We start from the raw sequence: 17,634 nt of genomic DNA, 5'->3' as shown, positions 1-17,634 counted from the left end.
CTGTCCCCCCATGTGCCCCCCATGAGCCCCCGCCCCCTAAATATGAAATCTGCTATGAATGCAAACAAAATCCATTTTACTTGGGGGGGGGGGGCACAGCATAATGTTGGGGAGGGGGGGTCAGGGCCCCCTCTGGTCCCCCCCTAGTGACGCCATTGGTCACCCATAACCATTCTGATTTCAGATTAGGGCTCAGACACCACACAGCCCACTCATGTTTGATTACATAGGACATGGGTCTTCAAACTATGGCCCTCCAGGAACTACAATTCCCAGCATGCCCAGCAGGGGCGGACTGACAACTCATGGCCCCCCAGGCAATAGGAGGCAAAAGATTATGGGGCCACACAGTATACACACACACACATACAGGGGCAGATCCACAGAGCGAGTACGCCGGCGTATCTACTGATACGCCGGCGTACTTTCAAATTTCCCGCGTCGTATCTTTGTTTTGAATCCTCAAACCAAGATACGACGGCATCTGGGTTAGATCCGATAGGCGTACGGCTTCGGATCTTAGATGCAATACTTCGGCGTCCGCTGGGTGGAGTTCCCTTCGTTTTCCTCCTCCAGTATGCCAATTAGCTTTTTCCGACGATCCACGAACGTACGCGCGGCCGTCGCATTCTCTTACGTCGTCTCTAGTCGGCTTTTTCCAGCATATAGTTAAAGCTGGTATTTTGCGGCGTATAGTTAGACTTGCCAAGTTAAGTATGGCCGTCGTTCCCGCGTTTCATTTGAATTTTTTTTTTTTTTGCGTAAGTCGTCCGTGAATCGGGATGGACGTAATTCACGTCTATGTTAAAAAAAATTACATCTTTGCGACGTCATTTAGCGCAATGCACGGCGGGAAATTTAGGGACGGCGCATGCGCTGTTCATTCGGCGCGGGGACGCGCTTCATTTAAATGAAACACGCCCCCTAATCGCCGATTACGCCGCCAGAGATAGACTACGCCGCCGTAACTTACGGCGCAAAATCTTTAAGGATTTGAACTAAAGCCAGGTAAGGTACGGCGGCGTAGCGTATCTCAGATAGGCTGCGCGGGTGCAGATCTCTGTGGATCTGCCCCACAGTATACACACAGAGAATACACACACACACACTGAAAAGGTACTGGAGAGGAGGGGCAGCTATAATTTTTTTTAAAAACACAGATTTTTACATACTGTCCCTGGTTTTACTGAGGCTGGCAACCCTGATGGGGCCCCCTAGCGGCATGGGGCCCTCGGGCATTTACAATGCCTCATGGGATGTGTAGTTCCGCAACAGCTGGAGGGCCGTAGTTTGAGGATCCCTGACATAGGGGATGCGATGGATGTGCAGCTCTAGATACCATTGAGCCTCATATATATATATATATATATATATATTTATTTATTTATTTTAATATATATATATATCTGTAGCAGAAGTGAGGACTTCCCTCCCCCATCCAGTGGGTCCCCTACAGATTCTCTGATTTCAGATAAGGCTCCGGACAACACGCAGCCCCGCTCAGGTTTGATGAGACGAGGGATGTGAATAACAAACAGGGAGGGAATGTATGTATTACAACGTATCACTCACCTCCTCCACCTCCTCCTCGAAGGCGAACCCAGACACCTCAACATCCCCCCAGAACGACGACCCTCTCGCCTCCTCCGCAGTCTGGATGAAGCATCTGGTGGCCACTTGTAGGTTGGTGACCTGGTTGACTGCATCGCGCAGGCTCTGGAGGTGAAAGGCAATGGCTATAAAATGTATTTATTATGGTTGTTACAAAAAAAAAAAAAATTTTTGAAATCTTATTGTGGAAAATATTAAATATGTACATTTAACGTTTCCACTTGATGGCAAGAACTTCTAAAGGCTCCTTCTTCTGGTAAAAACAGTCTCAAATTGACTCAGAGGAGGGACAATGCCCACTCCCTCTCTTTTAACAGCATCATAAAGGGAATTCAAAATATTTTAATTGTTTTATGTTTTATGTTTTCTATATATATATATATATACATATATATATATATATATATATATATATATATATATATATATATATATATATACTGTATATATATATATATATTTATATATTAAAATAAATATAAATATATATATTTATATTTATATAAAAATAAACAAATATATATATATATATAGATATATATATATATATATATATAGATATATATATATATATATATATATATATATATATATATATATATATATATAAATATATATATATATATATATATATATATATAAATATATATATTTATATTTATAAAAAATAAATAAATATATATATATATAAATATATATATATATATATATATATATATATATATATATATATATATATATATATATATATATATATATATATATATTAAAATAAATATATATATATATATATATATGTATATATTAAAAAATATATATATATATATATATATATATATATATATATTACAATAAATATAAATATATATATTTATATTTATATAAAAATAAATAAATAAATATAAATATATATATATATATATATATATATATATATATATATATATATATATATATATATATATATATATTAAAATAAATATATATATATATATGTATATATTAAAAAAAAAATATATATATATATATATATATATTACAATAAATATAAATATATATATTTATATAAAAATAAATAAATAAATATAAATATATATATATAAATATATGTGTATATATATATATATATATATATATATATATATATATATATATATATATATATATATATATATATATATATATATATAATTTATTTATTTATTTTTAACTCAAGCTCCAGCTATTTTCTCAATGGAATCCAATTACAGGAATATGTACAATCCTTGCTAAAAAATACATTTACGACTTACAGACAACAATCCACTCCCTAATATCTGGCTAATATCGTAACTCAGCAGTTCCTAAGAGGGTAATTGCACTGAGCCACTGATAGCTCCCTCTAGTGGCTAATAAAAATAATAATAATAATAATAATAATAATAATAATTCTGATGATGATGATAATATTAAGAATAAATAAGACAATAATAATAATAATAATAATAATAATGAAAAAGCAGACTTACAGACAACAATTTACTCCCTAATATCTGGTTAATAACTCAGCAGCTCCTAAGAAGGTAATTGCACTGAGCCTGTGAGCCATTGATAGCTCCCTCTAGTGGCTAATAAAAAAATTATTTTAAGAAAGAAGAAGAAGAAGAAGAAGAAGAAGAAGAAGAAGAAGAAGAAGAAGAAGAAGAAGAAGAAGAAGAAGAAGAAGAAGAAGAAGAAGAAGAAGAAGAAGAAGAAGAAGAAGAAGAAGAAGAAGAAGAAGAAGAAGAAGAAGAAGAAGAAGAAGAAGAAGAAGAAGAAGAAGAAGAAGAAGAAGAAGAAGAAGAAGAAGAAGAAGAAGAAGAAGAAGAAGAAGAAGAAGAAGAAGAAGAAGAAGAAGAAGAAGAAGAAGAAGAAGAAGAAGAAGAAGAAGAAGAAGAAGAAGAAGAAGAAGAAGAAGAAGAAGAAGAAGAAGAAGAAGAAGAAGAAGAAGAAGAAGAAGAAGAAGAAGAAGAAGAAGAAGAAGAAGAAGAAGAAGAAGAAGAAGAAGAAGAAGAAGAAGAAGAAGAAGAAGAAGAAGAAGAAGAAGAAGAAGAAGAAGAAGAAGAAGAAGAAGAAGAAGAAGAAGAAGAAGAAGAAGAAGAAGAAGAAGAAGAAGAAGAAGAAGAAGAAGAAGAAGAAGAAGAAGAAGAAGAAGAAGAAGAAGAAGAAGAAGAAGAAGAAGAAGAAGAAGAAGAAGAAGAAGAAGAAGAAGAAGAAGAAGAAGAAGAAGAAGAAGAAGAAGAAGAAGAAGAAGAAGAAGAAGAAGAAGAAGAAGAAGAAGAAGAAGAAGAAGAAGAAGAAGAAGAAGAAGAAGAAGAAGAAGAAGAAGAAGAAGAAGAAGAAGAAGAAGAAGAAGAAGAAGAAGATCATCCCGTCTCATAACTTGCTTCTGAGCATGCGCGGGTTTAAAACGTCGTTTTAGCCCACACACGATCATTTTTTACAACCCGAAAAATGACATTTTCTAAAACGACGTTAAAAATGCAGCATGCTCGAATTTTTTTTTGGTCGTTTTTCAGAAGATGAAAATCAATGTGAAGCCCACACACCATCATTTTAAATTACGTTTTTAAAAATTTGGTGCAATGCATGAATGTATGTTATTTGCGAGTGCCAGAGGGGGCGGCGCATTTTAAGGGAAAAAAAATTCTTAAAGGGCCCGTTTTTCTTTTTTTTACTACGGGAGGGGGGGCAGTCGGGCGCCCCCTATGAATGGGCCGCCACTGCTTATTTTGGGTGAGAGGAATTACTAGTTAAAATGTGAAATAAAATCAAATTTTATTCACTTTTTTAATCTTCTAAAAAAATATTCTGGCAAAATAATTACATATAAAACTCGCCGTGCCTCTTACTAAATACCTTGGAATAGCTACATTCCAAAAAGGGGGTCATTTTGGGGGATATTTGTACTGTTCTGACATTTTAGGGGCCTCAGGAAATGGGATAGGCCATCACCAGGACCGATCAATTTTCAAAAATATATTTACCAGTTTGGAAATTCTGTAACGTTTTACAGAGAAAAAATTGGGGTTATTTTTACCAAAGAAATGTAGCAGGATATATTTTGACGCTTTCCCCGACTTGTTCATTCCCCCATTAGTTGGGGTAGGCGGTACACTTTGGTGGGGGTGCGTCAACCACGCCCTGTGACCTTTGACCTCTGGGAACCCGCCTACTGACCTTTGGGGGAGGTCCCTGTTCCAATTCCTGAGTCCTAGCCATATTCTTCAATGGGAAACCCTAACCCCAACCCTAACCCTAACCCTCTAACCCTAACCCTAACCCCCTAACCCTAACCCTCTAACCCTAACCCCCTAACCCTAACCCTAGCCCTAACCCTCTAACCCTAACCCTAACCCCCTAACCCTAGCCCTAACCCTAACCCCAACCTTAACCCTAGCCCTAACCCTAACCCCCAACCCTCTAACCCTAACCCCCTAACCCTGACCCTAACCCTAGCCCTAACCCCCTAACCCTAACCCTAACCCTTTTTTGCGTTTATATAGCAAAAAAAACAAAACAAAACAAAAAAACAGTGACCACCAAAATAAATCTCTTTCTATCTAAAAAAAATATATATAAAATTAATTTGTGTACAGTGTTGCATGACTGAGTAATTGTCATTCAAAGTAGGCATGTGCAAAAGGGAAAATTTTGTTTCGTTTTAATTAGTTATTTAATTAATTTTGTTAAGTTAGGTTCGTTACATGTGTTAAATTCGTTTTCGGAACTTGTTCGTTTTCGACCGAATTTTCGAAAAATCCGGTCGAATTCGAAAATATTTCGACCGTTTTCGACAACAAATAGTCTCTTTTCGAATATAATTTCGAAATTCGATCAGAATTCGAAAAAAATAATTATATATTTTTTTCGAATTCCAAATCGAAAACCCGGGGACGAAATTCGATCGGAATTCGAAAAAAAAAAAAAAAATTTTTGAATTCCGATCGAATTTCGTCCGCGGGTTTTCGATTCGGAATCGAAAACGTTCGTTCGGATTCGGTAAATTCATTAATATTGCAATTCGGGAATTCGTATGCATCCGAATGTCCGAATAATGAAAAATTTGTCCGAATTTCGTTTCGGAACGAAACGAAATGCACATGCCTAATTCAAAGTGCGACAGCGCTGACCTGGGCAGGCAGGGGGGCGAAACATGCCAATCTTCAAGTGGTTCATCAACTCTTCTCAAGAGAAAATAAATAAAGGCGATTTACTTACCCTGTTACTCGCTCCCCCTGCAGACGGTGCGCTCTTCAGTTGCCGAAGCTTCCGGAATGTGGGCGGCTGCTCCCCGCGTACAATGTAGGTCTTCTGGTGCTGCATTGTACGGGATGATGTCAGAGAATGGCGACTGGTCAGACGGCGAAATTAAATCGGCTTCGGTGGGAGGGGGAGGGGGGGATCGGTCGCACAGAGTGGAGGAACTTCAGCCTGCGGGTTGCAAGGAATAAGGTAAGTATAGCACCTTATTCATCATCATCATCCCCCTAGACAAGACGAGCAGTTAACCCTTGGCAGTGCAGAGGTTTTTTTTTTCCACGGAGATCGACTTTAACATGTCATTTATCCCTTGGGTTTAGATCTACAGTACTGTAAATGAAAATAAAATGCGTCTTATCACAGTTTGTTTTTTTTGGGCGATTACATCTACCTGCTAAGTACAGTGGAACCTTGAATTACGAGCATAATCCCTTCCAGGAGAACAGAGGCGGCTCTTTAATTAGGCAAATTAGGCGGTCCCTAAGGCCTCACACTCACAGGGGCCTCGCGGCAGCCTAACTGACCCAATGCATTACCCCAGTTTTGAGGGACAGGGGACCTTAACGCTGCTGTGCTCAGGCAGCGTTAAGAGCCCCGACTCAGGAGCGGGGGCCGCCAGCGTCCCTAACAACCAGTGAATATCGGTGACATCACCCCCTGTGACGTCAATGACCCAGCCAATGCCCTCAGTCAATGTCGTGAAAAGGGGGCGGGTTCACCAGGTGACATCACCGGGTGGCCCCCGCCCCTTAGTTATTAAAGAGCAGGATCTGGGGGCCACCTTGTTAAAGGGGCTTCGAGATTTCGATAAACCCCCCTGTCCGCAGACCCCCACAACCACCGTCCAGGGTTGTGGGGAAGAGGCTCTTGTCCTTGAATTATTTCTCCCCATCATGGGTGTGAGTGGGGGTCCCATGTCAAGTTTTGCCTAAGGCCTCACAAAGCCTAGAGCCGCCTCTGATTCCACCCAGGAGACACAGAGCTGCTAGAAGGGGGATTTCCTTTGCCAAGTCCAGAAAGACTATTGGCTGTTCCAGAGGGAATGCAGTTAAAGCGGTTGCAAACCCACTTTTTCACTTTCACCTACAGGTAAGCCTGCACGGTTTAGGAGATATTCCCCTCGCAATGCGGGCGGCGCATGCGCAGGGGGGAATCCACGGTGAAAGGACCGGCATCCGCCGGACCCTGACGATTTTAAATCTCCCGCACGCGCGGGAGTGACATCAGCGATGTGATTGGCTGGAGCGGCGATACCTGGAAGACACGCCGGAGCAAGTTAACATCTCGCTCGGCGTGGACCAGGTAAGTGTTCTTCACCTCGTTCCGAGGTAAGTATTTCATAATCAGCTAGTATGCGGTGCATACTAGCTGATTATGCCTTTTGCCTTGCAGGTTTTAAAAAAAAAAAAAAAAGTTTATGCGGTTTACAACCACTTTAAGTATTTGGTCATGTTTCCAGTGTACATGGAGAAGGGAGTTGACCTCATGCGTGCCCCTGGACAACGTCATGTGTGACGAAACACATAGGGAGGATCATCGTGCTGACGTCATCGCAAAGTCACAGAAGGGCAGGAGCTGTTTGTGCTTGGATTTGTTTAACCACTTAAGGACTGCCTCCTGCACATATACCTCGGCAGAATGGCACGGCTGGGCACATGCACGTACCTGTACGTCCTCTTTAGGTGCCCAGCCGTGGGTTGCGGGCGCGCGCCCGCGACCCGGTCCGAAGCACCGCGGCCGTGGGACCACGTCGCACGACCGCGCAATTGTCAGTTAAAGCGACGCAGTGCCGAATCGCAAAAAGTGCTCTGGTCTTTGACCAGCAATATGGTCCGGGGCTTAAGTGGTTAAAGTGCTTTTATGACATGGTGGAATGTGAGTGCTATGGCATGTGATTTTACACTATCGAAGCACCTTTCTCTTTTATATGGTATACTTATATGGGTTGGCAGCTGAGTAACTGAATTTCCAATCAGAGGAGGAGCTGACACTGTGCATCTAGGGTTGACGCATTTTGTCATTAATGTGACGTCATCATAAGCTTCTGATGACGTCATATTAATGACGAAACGCATCAAGCCTAGACTCACAATGTGTTGCGGCTGAGTCCTGAGATGAGTGTCTGCTGCCCCCTAGACCAACTTTTATTGATTTTTTTGTTGTATGCAGCTTTTTTTTTTTTACCATTGGTAACTTGTACTGATGATATTAAAAAAAAAAAAAATGAAGATGTTTTTACGTTATGAGGATATTTTTTCCCTGTCATAATTCTATTCCCTATTTTGTAGACGCTAGAACTTTTGCGCAAACCGATCAAATCCGCTTATTGCGATTTTTTTTTTTTACCAAAATTATGTAGAAGAATACGTATCGACCTAAACTGAGGAAAAACATATTTTTTCTTTTTTTTTTAATTATGATATTTATTAAATCAAAAAGTAAAAAATAATGATTTTTTTTCTAAATTGTCGCTCTATTTTTGTTTATAGCGCAAAAAATAAAAACCGCAGAGGTGATCAAATACCACCAAAAGAAATCTCTATGTGTGGGGAAAAAAAAGACGTAAATTTTGTTTGGGAGTCACGTCGCACGACCGCGCAATTGTCATTTAAAGTGCGACAGCGCTGAAAACTAAAAATTGGTCTGGGCAGGAAGGGGGGTGAAAATGCCCGGTATTGAGGTGGATAAAACACATACTTTGTTCCATTTTAAAGCTGGGGGTCATAACTGATCACATGTGCAGCACCATGGCAGTTTTAGATTAAACAGAGGCAAAGATGGCGGCTTCCTTGGCTAAAAACGATAGGAGGGTTTACTTACACTTTAACCACTAAAGACCCGGACCTTTAGGCAGCTAAAGGCCCCGGCCAGTTTTTGAGATTCGGCACTGCGTCGCTTTAACTGACAATTGCGCGGTCGTGCGACGTGGCTCCCAAACAAAATTGGCGTCCTTTTTTTCCCACAAATACAGCTGTCTTTTGGTGGTATTTGATCACCTCTGCGTTTTTTTTTTTTTGCGCTATAAACAAAAAAAGAGCGACAATTTTAAAGAAAATGCAATATTTTTTACTTTTTGCTATAATAAATATCCCCAAAAATATATATATAAAAAAAAATGTTTTCCTCAGTTTAGGCCGATACGTATTCTTCTACCTATTTTTGGTAAAAAAAAAATCGCAATAAGCGTTTATCGTTTGGTTTGCGCAAAATTAGCGTTTACAAAATAGGGGATAGTTTTATTGCATTTGTATTATGTATTTATTTTTACTACTAATGGCGGCTGTGACGGTATTAGAATGATATCCCCGTCAAAGTCTTCCCTTCTTCCCATAAAGATAATCACCCAATATTCCACAAGGGGGGATATTCCTGGGATCGCCCAATAAGCCACACATGCCAAGCTTACTGCTGGAACAACACACTTTAATGGTTTTCTTCTCAGCTTTTTATACAGTCCAAGACATTCAAGCAACAATGAGATCTCCACCCCCCTAATCACACACTAAGGCTAATTACTAAAACATTCTAGACAGGTCGGCACCGACCGACAATTATCATGTCTAATCACTGCACATTCCTTAAACAGCATAACAACAAACCACCTTCACACACTTGAGTTTCCTAGGCAGACATTTCGTCTGCATCCAGTTTGACACCTATTAACACCTCTGAGCATCACTAGGCTGTAGACAGCGTTATCACACAATTAAAGGCCTTTCAAAAGCTAGCCTTATTTAACATATGAACAGTCTTTACAGAGAGAGATGAGTCACACATGAAAACACCTGTTACCTCTAACCCACAGCATTAAATTAGCAGGGAGAATTAAACTGAGACATATAGGCAATTGCATCACAATGGCCCCCCTTTTTCTCCCTGCTCCGGCAAACCCGGTTGGACCTTCCCTGGTCCAGTAGGGTTGACGGGTTCAGAGCTTTTAGTCCGAGGTTAACTCCGTTTGGCATAACTGACCTCCCTTGGCAACTGCTCCCGACTCAGGTATGCCACCGGGTCGTCAGATCACACGCCGGTCAGTCCCCAAGTCTTTGTGCGATCTGCAGAGTCACCAGAAGTCAGTGTGAAGACGGCGAATGGGTCTGTGCGCCGCCATCTAGGTGTCCCACTATGGGAGGGGCAGGTTATGGCTCTGAAGTGACAATCACAGGTGATTCATAAAAAGAAAAAGTTATATTTGTTGAAATGCTGTAGCACTGGTGCTCAGAGTCCGGGGGGGGGGGGGGGAATCAGTGCCCCATAGGGTCAGCCACCCTCTGCTCCCTCCGCAGCCGCCGGTTCTCCTCTTTGAGCTTCTCCAGCTCCATCTCCAGTTCATGGAGCCTGGGGGGGTCAGCCCGCTGTGACCTCAGGTGGTTGTTCTCCTCCTCCATGCGGCTTATGCACTCCTCCAGCTCTATGTACTCACAGATCAGATCCTGCTTGCTCATGTCCTGCAGGCTCTCCACGTGGTCCTTCATCATCAGGAACTGGGTGGTGGTGTAAGGGGCCACCGGTGGGCCCTTGGCGAACATCTCGGCCCGCATCTGGGACGCCCGCTGCGACTCCCTCTCCTCCAGTCGCTTCTTCTCCTCCCAGGTCAGCTTGTTATACGGCTTCCAGGACCTCTTCTTCTTGGGGGGTAGCCGGCGGTGCCTCTTTCTGCCCAGCTCCATCCAAGGCCCCTCCGGCTCATGGCTGTCGCTATTGTTTTCCCTGTTGTCCGTAATAACAGATTGTACCGTGAGGACTTCGTAAAGGGTGTCCAATGGTTCTTCCTGACCCAGCTCCTGGAGATCCCAAGCCGAGTCTACACAATGGGCTGCTGCTGGTGGGCGGTACCCAGGTTGAGACCAATTTGACCTGGTGTTGTCATTCATGGGGCAATTCTGCTTGAAGTGACCCAGCTGTTTGCACCGGAAGCAGCGTTGTTCTTTGTCCTCCTGGCGTGTATAGCGAGGGCTAGATGTCACCGGTCTGTTAGGAGGTTGGTATCTAGCGGCTGGTGGGTGTGAGGGCGCCGTTGGTCGTGGAGGTTGTACCTGTGGTGTGACCTGGTTCGTCTTGCGAGTATCCGCATATTCATCCGCCAACTTAGCGGCCTCTGGTAGAGTCATGGGCCTGCGATCTCTCACCCAGTCTTTGACGTCCGTCTGGATGTGATTGTAAAATTGCCCCAGGAGCATTAGTTGCAAAATGTCCTCTGCGGTGGTGGCCTGGCTGCTGTTAACCCAGTTAGAGGCCGACAGGGATAACTGGCATGCCCATTCCGCGTAAGAGTCTTTCGTGGTTTTGCGTGAGTCCCTGAACTTCTGTCGGTGGGACTCTGGGGTTACTGCATAACGAGCCAGGAGCACTTCTTTAACCAGGGCGTAGCTATGGATATCTGTCACGGAAGCATGAATCAGACGTACAACAATAGATAAATGAAATAGGAAGGCTTTATTGAAAACCAAACAGCAAGGTAAAAGTCCAAACGGATGATCAAACAGTGCAGAGTCTTCCACTGGAGCCAGGGATCAGGAGCCAGAAGGATAGTCCGAACGAAGCCAGGGATCAGGAGCCAGAAGGGTAGTCCGAACGAAGCCAGGAATCAGGAGCCAGAAGGGTAGTCCGTGGAAGCCGGGTTGGTAACCAAAAGCAGCAGCACAATCTCAGGAGCATGTGAATACAAGAGGACCAAGCAAGGAACTGAAGCAACAGACCTCCTATATATATGCAAGGCATCCAGCTCCTCCCAGTGGGAAGGAGGAGCCGCAGGGTGTGGTAAGTTTATAAGAAGCCCAGAAACCAACATGGCCGCCAGCACATGTCAGATGAAAGAAGCCAGCAAGAGGTAAGACCATGACAATATCCTGATCTGGCACGGTCCGGAAAGCATCAGAAGCTTTGCCTGACAGTTTGCCTGACAATATTGCAACCCACTCTCCTCTAGCTATTCGGTGCAGGTTACATTGTCGCTCAAAGTCTGCCAGGTAGTTATCAATCTCACAGTCTTTTTCATCAAAAGCTTTAAAAGCGCTAAACGGGATCTTCCTTGCGTCTGCTGTGCTGTACTCACTGTTTGGAGAATGTGCGGCTGCTTGTCGGACTGCTGCCAGTTTTAACTGTAGCTCTGCGTCTCTTATTTGTTTAGCCTCCTGTAGTTCTGCGTCTCTTATTTCTTTGTCTCTTATTTGTTTAGCCTCCTTCGCTAACAGGTCCATCACTTTCAGCACCACATCCGCTGTTGGGTTCGGACCGAACCATGCTAGCTTCTCTCTCATTAGCTTGTTGGCTGGTGATTCCTCTTCCTGAATCACTGGTGTCTCCATCTCTTGTACTGCTGGCGTTGCTGCAATCCCGTCCTCCTGGTCTATCTCCATTAATTCTGCTATGATGACCCGCTTGGTTTTGTTGCTAGCAATCCTTCCACGAACTTCCAGTAGTTCTTCCAGAGATTTTTTTTGTGACTGCGACATTATGGCGGACACTTCGGACAATTTTGACACATTTTTGGGACCATTGTCATTTTCACAGCAAAAAATGCATTTAAAATGCACTGATTACTGTGAAAATGACAATGGCAGTTTGGGAGTTAACCACAGGGGGCGCTGAAGGGGTTAAGTGTGACCTCATTTGTGTTTCTAACTGTACGGGGGTGTGGCTGTAGGTGTGACGTCACTGATTGTGGTTCCCTATATCAGGGAACACACGATCGATGACGGCGCCACAGTGAAGAACGGGGAAGCTGTGTTTACACACACCTCTCCTCGTTCTTCAGCTCTGGGGAATGATCGCGGGACTCCAGCGGCGATCGGGTCCGCGGGTCCCGCGGTCACGGAGCTTTGGACCGGGTCGCGGGTGCGCGCCCGCGACCCACGGCTGGGCACTTAAAGAGGACGTACAGGTACGTGCTTGTGCCCAGCCGTGCCATTCAGCCGACGTATATGTGCAGGAGGCGGTCCTTAAGTGGTTCAGGCCGCATTCACACCTGAGCGTAGCGTTTTCGGTCGTTTTTTCTGGTGTTTTGTCGCACGTTTTGCATACGGCGTTGTCCGACGTTTTTTGAACTTCGTCGTTTTTTTATTTTAGCCAATAGGAAAAATGATCATCTCTTTCATCACTTGTTGCTATGTTTGTAGATTTTTTTTTATCTTCTTCCTGGGTGGAATGTTCTATTTCACAGAACAGATTAAAGCGACAAAACGCCCGTAGAAACGCTCGTTGTCGCGCTAGACGCTTGAATCGAGCGTTTCCATTCGTTTCTATGGGAATACAAACGTTAAAAAACGCCCAAATCAGCCCCGATTCGCGCGTTCGGCTTCAGGCGTTTTGCAGTGGACATGTGAACCCTCTCCATAGAGAATAATGGATTTTTTCCCCTCTCGCGTTTTATAGCTTCAGGCGACAAAACACTCAGGTGTGAATGCAGCCAGTTGACCTCATTTGTTGTTTTTCAAGTCAAGTTGGGCGTCCCGTGATCCCTATACCCTATGATCAATCAGTTGTGTTCAAACAAACCACCCACGCACAAACAACAATACAAGCGCTTTTAAAAAAAGAGGAAAAAAAAAATAAAAAAATCCCTATACCCTATTCAAGCTGATTTTACTACATAAAACAGCAAAAATGCCTTGGGCCAGATTCTCGTATCCTGGCGTAAAACTATGCGGGTGTAACGTATCTCGTTTACGCTACGCCGCCGCAAGTTTTACGGGCAAGTGCTTGATTCACCAAGCACTTGCCTGTAAAGTTGCGGCGGCGTAGCGTAAATTCTCCGGCGCAAGCCCGCCTAATTCAAATGATCCAGGTAGGGGGCGTGGATCATTTAAAGTAGGCGTTTTCCCACGCCGATCGTACTGCGCATGCGCCGTCCCTAAAATTTCCAGAGGTGCATAGCGTTAAATGATGTCGCAAGGACGTCATTGGTTTCAACGTTAACGTAAATGGCGTCCAGCCCCATTCACGGACGACTTAGGCAAACGACGTACATTTTTAAATTTCGTCGCGGGAACGACGGCCATACTTAACATTGGTTGCCCCTCATATAGCAGGGGCAACTTTACGCGCCGCAAATGCTACGGAAACGTCGTAAATTCACTGCGTCGACCGCGCCTACGTTCGGGAATCTCGCGTAAATAGCTAATTTGCACGACGGGAAAAACGACGTCGGCGACACCTAGCGGCGGGAAAAAAAATTGCATCTAAGATCTGACAGCGTAAGAGCCTTACGCCTGTCGGATCTAATGGATATCTATGTGTAACTGATTCTAAGAACCAGTCGCATAGATACGCCGGGCCAGATTAGGACTTACAACGGCGCAAATGGCGTTGCGCCGTCGTAAGCCTTTTGAGAATCTGGCCCCTTGTCTCTGAGAGTTGAAAATGTATGTTGCCTGACTGTGCAGGAATAGGGGGACCCAAAATCCAGCAAGGGGGGGGGGGGGGGGGGTGGTGTTAAGCACTACACATGTATTCACTGAACATATGATTTATGAGGATCGATGAGGAATTCCGGAATGTGACAACATTTGCTCCCCCCTCCCCCCCCTCCATCCTGTTATTGATGCAACATGTGGGCAGTCAGTCCCTGGATGGACACTCCAGGCAGCCCTGTTCCTCTGGGTCACGCTCGGTCAGTCCCGTCCGTCATGCAGCTATTGTCTTGTCCCTCCGCTATCTGGTGACCGTCGTGTTTGTCCTGCGGCCCTATGGCAACTGATCACTTATTAACCAAGAATGAGAGGAAAGAAGCAGAACGTTTACATGACTATATTTACATTATATTACATTATATCAAATATTATACCAGGATCTCTGCCCCCCCCCCCCCCCCCCCCCGCTGAGTGACCTCCATACCCGGGGCTCAGGCTTTCACATGAAGGAGGATCTGCCACTCAAAACTGAGACACCAGTAATAACGTATAGATAGACCCAGGGCAGCCATCAGAAACGCTCTCAGCCCCCCTCACACCTGTACGGTCTCAGCCCCCCTCACACCTGTACGCTCTCAGCCTCCCTCACACCTGTACGTTCTCAGCCCCCGCTCAAACCTGTACACTCTCAGCCCCCCCCTCACACCTGTACGCTCTCAGCCCCCCCTCACACCTGTACGTTCTCAGCCCCCGCTCAAACCTGTACACTCTCAGCCCCCCCCCCTCACACCTGTACGCTCTCAGCCCCCCCTCACACCTGTACGCTCTCAGCTCCCCTCACGCCTGTACGCTCTCAGCCCCCCTCACACCTGTACGCTCTCAGCCCCCTCACACCTGTACGCTCTCAGCCACCCCTCACACCTGTACGTTCTCAGCCCCCGCTCAAACCTGTACACTCTCAGCCCGCCTCACACCTGTATGCTCTCAGCCCCCCTCACACCTGTACGCTCTCAGCCCCCCTCACACCTGTACGCTCTCAGCCCCCCCTCACACCTGTACGTTCTCAGCCCCCGCTCAAACCTGTACACTCTCAGCCCCCCCCTCACACCTGTACGCTCTCAGCCACCCCTCACACCTGTACGTTCTCAGCCCCCGCTCACGCCTGTACGCTCTCAGCCACCATCACACCTGTACGCTCTCAGCCCCCATCACACCTGTATGCTCTCAGCCCCCCCTCACACCTGTACGCTCTCAGCCACCATCACACCTGTACGCTCTCAGCCCCCATCACACCTGTACGCTCTCAGCCACCATCACACCTGTACGCTCTCAGCCCCCCCTCACACCTGTACGCTCTCAGCCACCATCACACCTGTACGCTCTCAGCCCCCATCACACCTGTATGCTCTCAGCCCCCCCTCACACCTGTGTGCTCTCAGCCCCCCTCACACCTGTATGCTCTCAGCCCCCCTCACACCTGTATGCTCTCAGCCCCCTCACACCTGTACGCTCTCAGCCCCCTCACACCTGTACGCTTTCAGCCCCCCCCCTCACACCTATACGCTCTCAGCCCCCCCTCACACCTGTACGCTCTCAGCCCCCCCTCACATCTGTACGCCCTCAGCCACCATCACACCTGTACGCTCTCAGCCCCCTTCACACCTGTACGCTCTCAGCCCCCTTCACACCTGTACGCTCTCAGCCCCCCTCACACCTGTACGCTCTCAGCCCCCCCTCACACCTGTACGCTCTCAGCCCCCCCTCACACCTGTACACTCTCAGCCCCCCCTCACACCTGTGTGCTCTCAGCCCCCCTCACACCTGTGTGCTCTCAGCCACCCTCACGCCTGTACGCTCTCAGCCCCCCTCACACCTGTACGCTCTCAGCCCCCTCCACGCCCAGCATCACCCATGCCTCTCTCCACAATGTATCCCCATCCACACCCAGCATCATCCATCCCTCTCTCCACAATCTATCCCCATCCACGCCCAGCATCACCCATCCCTCTCTCCACAATGTATTCCCATCCACGCCCAGCATCATCCATCCCTCTCTCCACAATCTATCCCCATCCATGCCTAGCATCACCCATCCCTCTCTCCACAATCTATCCCCATCCACGCCCAGCATCACCCATCCCTCTCTCCACAATGTATCCCCATCCACGCCCAGCATTACCCATCCCTCTCTCCACAATCTATCCCCATCCACGCCCAGCATCATCCATCACTCTCTCCACAATCTATCCCCATCCATGCCTAGCATCACCCATCCCTCTCTCCACAATCTATCCCCATCCACGCCCAGCATCACCCATCCCTCTCTCCACAATGTATCCCCATCCACGCCCAGCATTACCCATCCCTCTCTCCACAATCTATCCCCATTCACGCCCACTATCACCCATCCCTCTCTCCACAATGTATCCCCATCCATGCCCAGCATCACCCATCCCTCTCTCCACAATGTATTCCCATCCACGCCCAGCATCACCCATCCCTCTCTCCACAATGTATCCCCATCCACGCCCAGCATCACCCATCCCTCTCTCCACCATCTATCCCCAGCCACGCCCAGCATCACCCATCCCTCTCTCCACAATCTATCCCCATCCACGCCCAGCATCACCCATCCCTCTCTCCACAATCTATCCCCATCCATGCCCAGCATCACCCATCCCTCTCTCCACAATGTATTCCCATCCACGCCCAGCATCACCCATCCCTCTCTCCACAATGTACCCCCATCCACGCCCAGCATCACCCATCCCTCTCTCCACAATGTATCCCCATCCACGCCCAGCATCACCCATCCCTCTCTCCACCATCTATCCCCATCCACGCCCAGCATCACCCATCCCTCTCTCCACAATCTATCCCCATCCACGCCCAGCATCACCCATCCCTCTCTCCACAATCTATCCCCATCCATGCCCAGCATCACCCATCCCTCTCTCCACAATGTATCCCCATCCACGTCCAGCATCACCCATCCCTCTCTCCACAATGTATCCCCATCCACGCCCAGCATCACCCACCCCTCTCTCCACAATCTATCCCCATCCACGCCCAGAATCACCCATCCCTCTCTCCACAATCTATCCTCATCCACGCCCAGCATCACCCATCCCTCTCTCCACAATCTATCCCCATCCACGCCCAGCATCATCCATCCCGCTCTCCACAATGTAACCCCATCCATGCCCAGCATCACCCATCCCTCTCTCCACAATGTATCCCCATCCACGCCCAGCATCACCCATCCCTCTCTCCACAATCTATCCTCATCCACGCCCAGCATCACCTATCCCTCTCTCCACAATCTATCCCCATCCATGCCCAGCATCATCCATCCCTCTCTCCACAATCTATCCCCATCCACGCCCAGCAT

General features: G+C 46.0%; 1 protein-coding gene across 2 annotated transcripts in view; it reads right to left on the bottom strand.

Annotated features, from left to right (window-relative positions):
* CNBD2 (cyclic nucleotide binding domain containing 2) overlaps positions 1-17,634 on the bottom strand; it is a 105,025-nt gene that overhangs the window by 61,964 nt on the left and 25,427 nt on the right. The window contains exons 2-3 of one of the 2 annotated variants that reach the window (XM_040355229.1): positions 5,851-6,063; positions 1,573-1,716 (exon numbers count right to left, since the gene is read on the bottom strand). In XM_040355229.1, the coding sequence (XP_040211163.1) occupies positions 1,573-1,716; positions 5,851-5,955 (249 nt within the window). In that variant the 5' untranslated portion in view covers positions 5,956-6,063. The remainder of the gene's footprint in view (positions 1-1,572; positions 1,717-5,850; positions 6,064-17,634) is intronic. The other variant, XM_040355230.1, reaches the window with a different exon arrangement.

Source organism: Rana temporaria, chromosome 5 (assembly GCF_905171775.1).
Source record: "Rana temporaria chromosome 5, aRanTem1.1, whole genome shotgun sequence".
In the NCBI taxonomy this organism is placed as follows: Eukaryota; Metazoa; Chordata; class Amphibia; order Anura; family Ranidae; genus Rana; species Rana temporaria.
Note: the sequence above shows the minus strand (reverse complement) of the source record. Positions and strands in the feature narration are given on the sequence as shown.